The sequence below is a fragment of the Lipophrys pholis genome (genome assembly GCF_963383615.2).
Source record: "Lipophrys pholis genome assembly, chromosome: 2".
In the NCBI taxonomy this organism is placed as follows: Eukaryota; Metazoa; Chordata; class Actinopteri; order Blenniiformes; family Blenniidae; genus Lipophrys; species Lipophrys pholis.
The window spans coordinates 28,458,847-28,467,719 of NC_137636.1; the positions used below are offsets into that span (position 1 = coordinate 28,458,847).

General features: G+C 41.5%; 1 protein-coding gene across 2 annotated transcripts; it reads left to right on the plus strand.

Annotated features, from left to right (window-relative positions):
* Positions 1–886: 886 nt before the first annotated feature.
* LOC308106803 (secretory carrier-associated membrane protein 5-like) lies at positions 887–7,705 on the plus strand. Of its 2 annotated transcripts, none has more exons than XM_080458762.1 (7): positions 887–1,094; positions 1,530–1,592; positions 1,700–1,819; positions 3,782–3,938; positions 5,034–5,135; positions 5,968–6,085; positions 6,451–7,705. In XM_080458762.1, exons 2-7 carry the CDS (start codon positions 1,586–1,588, stop codon positions 6,634–6,636), a joined length of 690 nt encoding a protein of 229 aa, XP_080314888.1. In that variant the 5' UTR covers positions 887–1,094; positions 1,530–1,585; the 3' UTR covers positions 6,637–7,705. The 2 variants fall into 2 exon arrangements, with proteins under 2 accessions (XP_080314888.1, XP_080314889.1); XM_080458763.1 differs by having other exon boundaries at positions 892–1,036; positions 6,451–7,698.
* Positions 7,706–8,873: the final 1,168 nt, after the last annotated feature.

The following is an 8,873-nucleotide window of genomic DNA, read 5'->3' on the forward strand; positions in this document are numbered from 1 at the left end:
ATCACACATTTCCACAGTCACACCTACGGGCAGTTTCAAGACAATAATTAACTGAGATATACGTTGTTGCCTGTTAGAGGAAACTGGAAAACCCACCGGGGAAACATTTCTGCAAACAAAAGCATCCAAATCTAACCTGGACTATGAGGTGAGAGTATGAAGCACGAAACCGCGTTGTCTGCAAAATTAGAAATGTTACACATCCTTCCAACCTTTTTGGCCTTTGGGTTGTATTTGGAAGTGGGTCACCTATACATTCACTGTGAAGAGAAACAACAAAAACAAGTCATTCTTACACACTAGTACCATGGAATAACCCATTTCCCTTCAATGTTTGTTTCAATAAGTGTCAGAGTGTTTCCTCTAATGTACAACCGCTTGCCGGAATTGTGGTGGACGCTGTGAGAGTATCCAGTGCATCATTATTCCAGTGTAGTGAAACAGCAGCCCCAGCTGGAGTGCAGGAGTCAGCATACTATTTAGGTCAACCCGAGACTCATATTCAGGTCTGCTACGAGCAGCAGCTTGACTGATGATAGTCTGCTCCATGGGGTGCACTATAGCTGAATTTGCACAATATAAAAGTACTCCCTACTGGCCTATTCCTTCCCTCAAGTAGTGGGCTTGGCATGGTTTTCCTAATAGTGCTGCTACTCTTGGAACGCACACCACAAGACATGGTCACATAAATGTCGTCGAAGGTGTTTTATCACAGAGAAATGTCAGCTCTGGTGCTGGTGGCTTCAAGTTAGAGGCCACGCTTGTGTTTTTAATCTCCGCTTTCAGCACCATGGACAGAGCGCGCGGCGGTGATTGGGTCGACAACACGACGTCAGGGATTAGAGTAATCCGCCTATTGGTCTGAATCAAAGTGACAGCAAGTTCCGCGGCAGTGATTGGTGGACAAGTCAGGACAGACAGGATTTATCTCTGTGGTCACACTGAGCAAAACAAAGTACTAGAAGTGTAAAAATAAATAAAAAAAATTGCTCGCGGGTCATATCGGATCGTCCTACTCTCTCGGCTCCTCGTGCAGGTGAGAATCATCCCGGAGCGCGTTTTGGACAAGTGGAGCGACAGATCTGAGCAGGAAGGTAAGCAGATTACTCTCCCGGTTCAAGACGTAATTCCTGGCGGAGATGGCCGGCTCCGAAATACCTCAGGTGACTTTGCACATGTGTGGATAATTCATTCATCCGGTAAAGCGCAGTTTGTATGCAATAGTCACCCGGCGGTGTTTTTTTTTCCCTTTTCTATTGTTTCTCGAGTCGTTATAAGTCTTATCAACACCAGATAGACGTGGCTGCAGGGCGCACACACATTAAATCCCCCGCACGACGTCTCGATGGCGACGCAGGAGCTTATAACACCGTCTGTTAAAACGCTTTCTTAACGGAAAGTATGTCACTTTGGCAAAGGGTGGAGGAAGGAGCTCCTCCTTCACCGACGATGCGCATCAAACATCTGCAAACTTGTAAAGTTATGCAAGCTGCAGGTGCACCCAGCTGAAGTTTCTCCTCTCTTGACAGGCTGAAGGGACTGGCGGGCCAAACATAAAAGAAGCAAAACTCCACATTGTGTCCATATGGCTGGTCAGTGACGGAAACAAATTATGCGCGGCAAAGAAAAGAGAGACACATACAAGTCATTTGGTGCCTGGCATGTCTAACTCCCGTTATCGCCACACTGTTTGTTGCAGAGCCCAATTTCCCTCCACTGCCTGGATTCATTCCACTCAAGCCATGTTTCTATCAGGACTTTGACGAAATCCCCGAGCAGCACCGCAGCATGTGCAAGAAAATGTACCACCTGTGGATGTGTGAGTGCACAAATGTCAAGCTGGGTTACATATTTGACTCTTTACCTACTTCTTAGACAAGACTATAGTGTGTAAATGTTGCACTTTGCATTCAGGGTAAGAAAATGTAGCTGTTCAGGTACAGAAGGTTTGAGTAGGCTATTTTCTGTGGGGAGTTTGCGCGTTCTTTCATGTGTCTGTATGGGATTTCTCAAGGTCCTCATCCTTCTTCCAACAGGCAAAAAACATGCATTTGAGGTTATTTGGTGTTTTTACATTTGAATGTCATTCATGTGACTGACGGGCATCGTGCCCAGGGTGCCCACCGCCATCACTCAGTCAGATGGAATTGATTTGACAAAGAAACTCTTAACCTTTTATGTGGCATTTGCTGAAACAACTTTTTATGCATAGACATGGTTTAAAGCTATTTTGAAACTTAAGAGCAGTGGTTGGCAAACTGCTGATTTCATCTTTTTTAAAGTCTTTATTATGTTGTTAATATTAATTAATACACATAGACACAGTTTAGAGCTGAATTATGTTTCTAATACAGATATATTTTTCACATTCCTTTTAAAGTAGGTCATGCTTGATTCCGCATCATTTACATGACTGAATCCTACTGCTAACCAATATAATTTATAAGGGTCCTACATATGACTTATTGGATGCACTATTGAAATACTCTCGTGTGACATGTACTACGGTGCAAATGGACACATGATGTGTCATAGTATTGATGCGGTGCATGACTACAGTGCTATGAGAAACGTTGCCTGTGTTTATGTGATGATATCATGTTTCTAGTGTAATTATAATCACACAAAATTCAGGAATCCCACATGTACAACAACTATTTGAATGATGACTGGAACTTTTAATCCATGTATTCTGTAACTTTAGTGAAAGTACCTTTGACAGTTTCTAAAAAAAAAATGCAGAATCTGAAAGTGTCCAATTAGGTTTCCTCATCTAATGAGGTGATAAAAAAAAATCGAAATGATCTCGAATGATGCGACTCTTCTGCAGGTCCATGTCATCGCCACAGGCATCAGCTCGTGGGAAAAAAAAGAACATGTAACAGTGGGGTAATGCTTTATCCGAGTCCATTTGGACCAAAAAAGATCATTTTATTTCTCTGGCTTTGTTTTGATGACTGGTGTATTTGCTAATGAGTCATAGCACTGACCAGATGGCCTGGGTTTGAGCAGCGCAGTTAACGCTGAAATTGTGTAAAACAATCTTCGCCAGAAGCAGTTTCATCAAAGTTTATGAGTCTATAAACACGCAGTACAGTAGTGTTTGTGATATTGTTCGACTCTGGTGGCTCCCTGCCTGCCAGTGAGTTCAAACAAGGGACCAGGTGGAAGAAGAGCAAGAAACAAGTCAGAGCTGAGCTGCGATGGGCCGTCATACCAACTCAGCAGTCAGAGGAAGGAAAGCAAGCCAACGAGCAAAAAATAAATAAAAAATACAACATGAAATCCAGAGGATATAGCTGGTGTGTTCGGGAAAAAAAAGTCTGTGCATATTTTAGGCAATTTAACCAGGATCAGGAGCATCTTGATTTAAGATGAGCTAACCTCTTTTCTTTCTGCAGGTGGCTTCTTTTTAATAAACACACGCAGGTACTAAATCTCCCCGTCGGTTTCTTTGCAGCGCCTGTCTTGCATGTCACGTGTATAGAAAATATTCAGTGGTGACCTGCATGGCTCTCTTTATGCTTGCATGTTTTTCTCGCGTGGGTTAATTTAAAGAATGTGAAACCTTGTCGTTGTTCTAAACTTGTTTATTCTCCATTTTGTCACTTTCTACAGTCAAAGTTTCAGTTGAATTAAGTGTCAATGATGTTAAACTTCTCAGGGAGCACCAACAGATTTGTGATTGGATTATGTCAACACTAGCTGTTTTCATGTGTTCAATAAGATTTAGGTTTTTGTTCATTTCAATGCCTGAACTATCTCTGCTGTGCCTCTGCAGTGAATGGCGCCACACTTGCCGTCAACCTCATTGGCTGCTTTGCCTGGATGTTCGGTGGAGGTGGTGTGACTAATTTCGGACTGGCCATCATCTGGCTCCTGATGTTCACTCCTTGCTCCTACGTCTGCTGGTTCAGGCCAATCTACAAGGCCTACAAGTCAGTCGAACACGATTTCATTCTTACTTAAACAGTTAGTTTACGGCAGAAACGATTGATTTCACTTCCCAAATTAGAAAGGACAGAAACCCAAGAGGAATCACCTGACCTCAACTGGTCTGGTACAAATATAATCCTGAATCAAAGGAGCTGCTTTTCTGGATGATTGACCTTCATAATGGCATACAGTAACGGTAAAGCAATTTTTTGGTTGATAATCCTGTGACGTCTTGTGACGATGCTGCTGTAGCCGTATGACATATTTTACCGCCACATAGTAATGACATCTCATCCTGAAATGAGGCCGGTGTTTTATGGTGTCAACCAAAATGCTGGAGGACAAAACTGAAAGCTCTTTTTGATATATTTGATGGGTGGATTCCAGCAGTTTATACTTAGCGTGCTATTTTCTCTTGTAGTTCCATATCTTCCGATTCCTAAACATTACATAGACCAGCCTGCTGATTTACTTCTGTGCACAATTATTTTAATAAGGACCACATAATCATTTAATTAATGGTATTTCAACACAGATCTATAAAATGTTATATTTTACTATTATCATTTACCCCCCACTTCTGCGTGTCTTTGAGAGAAGTTATGGCTTTCGACTAATACACTAATGTACACATATCTGCCTACAGCGACATCTTAATGTGCCATAAAACGGACATTAAATGTTTGTATATGGCTTATAAATGCTAACTAGGGAGTACACTCATCTTGGGCAATGGTCCATTTGGCTTGAGGTTCATTTGTCCTCCGGTCCTCCAGAATGAGTTGAGTGGCAGCAGTGATGAATGTTCAGAGTGTTTCCTCTGTAGACAGAAGGGCACCCAGAACATCCCCTATATCCTTTATTGAAGGGCGGTGTATGGCGTGTGCCAGCATGCAGTGGTGAACGGCTCCTTCATTGTCTCGAGTCATGAAGAAGCCAGCATGTTGTTTAGAATACTCGACGGAGCACCGATGCAAAATAAAGAGCCACGAAGCTCCAGGGAGGGGGGGAAAAAAAAAAAAAAAGAGCAAAGTACAAGTGAGAAGAATAAATGTAGTCACTGTGTAAAATTCTTCTTTGTTTTTGTATTTTCCCAGGAGTGACAGCTCCTTCAACTTCATGCTGTTCTTCTTTGTGTTCATGGCCCAAGTTGGCATCAGCATCATCCAAAGCATCGGCATCCCGGGATGGGGAGTGTGGTAAGAGTCTGAGATTGACAACGTATTTGATTGTAATTCTCTTTTCATTTACTCCAAATATTTTTCAATAACATTCACAATCGGACCTTTCATATTTTTCATCAGAGAGTTTTCTCTTAAGGGTGAGTTATTATTTTTGCTTCATTATGTTGATTTTATGTGAGTGAGTGCAGCACAATCTAACATTACCAGACAGTTATTGTTGGTAAGAGCAAATAAAATCTCAATTAATTGACATTACAAAGACAAACAGAGACTGTAGTCCAGACATTAAAGTTCACGTAGAGTTCTGCCAGCATATATCAGTGATTTATACCTTGTTGTGTGACAAACGCTAACAATAAAAGTCAAAAGTTGTTTTCATAACGCCGCAAAATCCACTTTTGAAAAATTGCACCTCTCTCGAACTGGCGTGTTCTTTAAAGACCTTGTTTTCCGCTTTCATTAACATGACAGTGATGGACCATCAGAAACTGCCCTCGTATAACTTTTATGACCCTCCTGTTATTAGATTTTGAGAGGCAGTTAAAGTGATCCTGAAAATGTCACCTGACTCAGGCTGATGATCAGAAATTAATATTATAGCCGCCTCCATAAAGTTTATAAATGTCACCACGTGCATTTGGATATCCTCATGTATGAGCTGTAAAACCTGTAAAGTTTATACCACAGGAATTCAAGTCGTTCAAAATTATTGGCATTTAACACCCAGATGTTCTGCGGCGGTATCGTTTGAAGGAACTCCAGAAAACCCAGCAGCAGATCAGCCCAGCTCTTGTTATGCTCTCTTGTTTTCTTAATTCGGTTAACATTCATTTTCCGTCTTCCTCAGCGGTTGGCTGGCTACCATCTCCTTCTTCAGCTATAATATCTTCATTGCACTCATCATGCTGGTCCCCACAGTCATGTTCACCGCTGTGGCCTCGCTGTCCTTCATTGCCCTCACCAGGGTAAGTTTTCAACGGGTGCATTTGTACGTGGGAGGAAAGTCGACGGGCTGTTTGGAGCACAAGCTATCATTTCTAATAAGCATCACTTTATCAAAGTATTGCAATCCACTTTTTTAAATAAAACTTTTTTTTTTCCGCTCACAGGTTGTTTGAGATTTGAGATTGATTTTTTTAATAAATGTTTTGCTCCCAGCTTTGTTTGGTTTACCACAAACGTGTCAGATCGCTTTTAAAAAAAATGTATACAAAAGATTAATTTCTTCAGACTGAATGCTGAGGAAATGAAGAGCACATCGCATGGAGTTATTAACTTCACCTGTAGCATGTAGTGGCTTCTTGTCATGGTGATTTAACCTTGCTCGTAGATCCATAACTTCTACCGTGGTAGCGAGGCCAGCATGTCCAAAGCTCAGGAGGAATGGACCACAGGAGCCTGGAAGAACCCCCACGTCCAGGCCGCGGCCCAGCAGGCTGCCATGGGGGCCGCCGCCGGAGCCATGCAGGACCAGTACTCCAGCCCGCAGTACAACCAGAACGTCAACCAGATGTAGCACCTTCAAAAGACCGAACAACGGGGGGGGGGGGGGGGGGGGGGGGGGGGGTCAAAGACACGATGAGACAGTCATGCCAAAATCTGAACAACTGCGTATAAAAGATGTCAACCACCTCACATTATAGAGTTGTTTATGGATTTAAATCGTGCGTCTGAGCGAACTGTATTCTTTTTTTTTTTTTTAACTCTATGAAAACATTGTGGGAAGGTGAGGTTTGCCTCCCTGTGTTAAACAATTTCAAACAGAATTTGTAGTATTTTATATAATCTATCCAGTAGTTCAGGTTTAAGTGGATTAGTTGAAAATATTGGAATGTTACTGTAGTAGCTCCGTGAGGAGAGCTGTGTGTCAGTAAGTTTGTGTTTTTTAATGCCAGAAAATATATTTCTTTTTATTCCTCATACACAAAGTATTTCATTGTTTCAGTTATGTGGTGGTTTAATATGAATGTACAGAGTGATAACGTGTTTGTGATGGCACTGATAGGATACTATTGCACGGTAAACTTAGAGTTGAACCAAAGATCTTATGCAAGTTTTGTAAATTCACGTGAAGTGATGCTACTTTCTGTGACCGCAGCGAAATTTCATCATATTCCAACGCAGTTCATCAATGATTGCACTGTGAAATGAGAGACTGTTGCAATGCTGAAAAAAAAAAAAAAAGCCGATCTGTCTTACAGTAAGAAACAGTACTCTTGCAAGTCTCCAGGTGGATTTAAAAAGCAAAAAACAGCAAAAAAAAAAAACTCCAACTTGAGCTGGAGCTGCCTCTTTCATGTACACCTGGTTGACATGCCTGTCTTACTCTGAAGGTATCACATTTACACCACAGATTTATAGACTATTTATATTGTTGTTTAGGGATTATATTTTAATATAACAACAACAACTTCCAGTTTATTAAGAAGAGTGGATGTTTTGTACTTGTCAATGTAGTGAGTGCTTTAATCTGTGAAAGGTGAACGTTATGTCTAGAAGACCTGCCTCTTGCTTTGTGGCTGTTTGACCACATGGTGGCGCTGATGGTTCTAGTATGAAATAAAAAGGCTCCAACGAGTACAGATTACCTCCATTCATCCTTTACACATCACGGTGGTTATTTAGGGTATTATTCCGTCGCATGTGTCCACTATAAGCTATAATTTACATCATTGCCAGTCAGTGGTGGTGTTTTAAAGAGGCGGCGGTCTGGAACTGATGGGAATGTCAATGTTTGTGGGGAATAACATTTGATGAGGGGCTCCACAAATGACGTCCTGAAAGTACTCTTTAACAAGGGTGCTTTACACAGAGAGTCATTTACTTAAGAAAGAGAACCTTAGAGCCTCAACCATTCCAGCTTCACTAAATATTTAATACAATCTGCCAAGTTTATTATGTGATTTTGTTTCCCCTCAATTGCAAAGAGTTCCTCATATTATTATTTTGCAGTTACTCGATGAGGTGGCTCTCCATGCATCCTATTTGTTTCCCGTTTTAGTATTTTGTTATATTTGCCCCATTTAATCAAGACATTGTGCTCAATCATTAAAATGTGATTTTAAATTGTTTCCAATACATTACACACAGCAAATGGCACAACAGCCGCATTTAAACACTGTTAAAATGGAAAAGTAGGAACTCGGAGACTTGATATTCACCTATAGGTGGCAGTATTGGCCCTCTGTGGCACTTCACCAGTCACAGTCTCTGTCCACCAGGGGCGCTGTGCAAGCTTTGTTTTTCCTTCCCTGTAATGTAGTTACAAAGTCTGTACAAGAACACAAAAAATCTAAGATAGTTAAGATGATTGATACTTCTTTCCTGCACCAAAAGTTGTATTTTCTCTCAACTTACATGCAGCAAACACAATTTCTCCCTTGACATTCTGCGCGCAGGAGACCATCACAGATTAGATTCAAAATACACTTTAAATGGATTTATCTGTGGATGCACTTGTCCCTGCTGTCTGCCTCTCTCTGGGCTCTAAGAATGATAGAATTACACTGCATAGTCGGGGGGATGAAATCATACAGCAATATAGACGCCCAAAGGACCCACGAGCAGCCACCAACAAACACTGTAATCGCCATGCACATGGAAATCTCCTGCGACAAGCTCTGGCAGCCAAGAATCTTCAGGTGAGCAGAACTGGATGTCAAACAGCAGAATATAGTCACTGATTTACAACCAACCAAGGCTGAACAGTAGTATAGCTTTTGTAAATTCTCTGCTGCCCACTTCAATAACATA

Excerpts from the sequence above, each read along its gene's own strand:
- LOC308106803 (XM_080458762.1), top strand. Across the intron at positions 5,136-5,967 it reads ATCCCGGGATGGGGAGTGTG|CGGTTGGCTGGCTACCATCT; the intron begins GTAAGAGTCTGA and ends CGTCTTCCTCAG. Across the intron at positions 6,086-6,450 it reads CCTTCATTGCCCTCACCAGG|ATCCATAACTTCTACCGTGG; the intron begins GTAAGTTTTCAA and ends CCTTGCTCGTAG.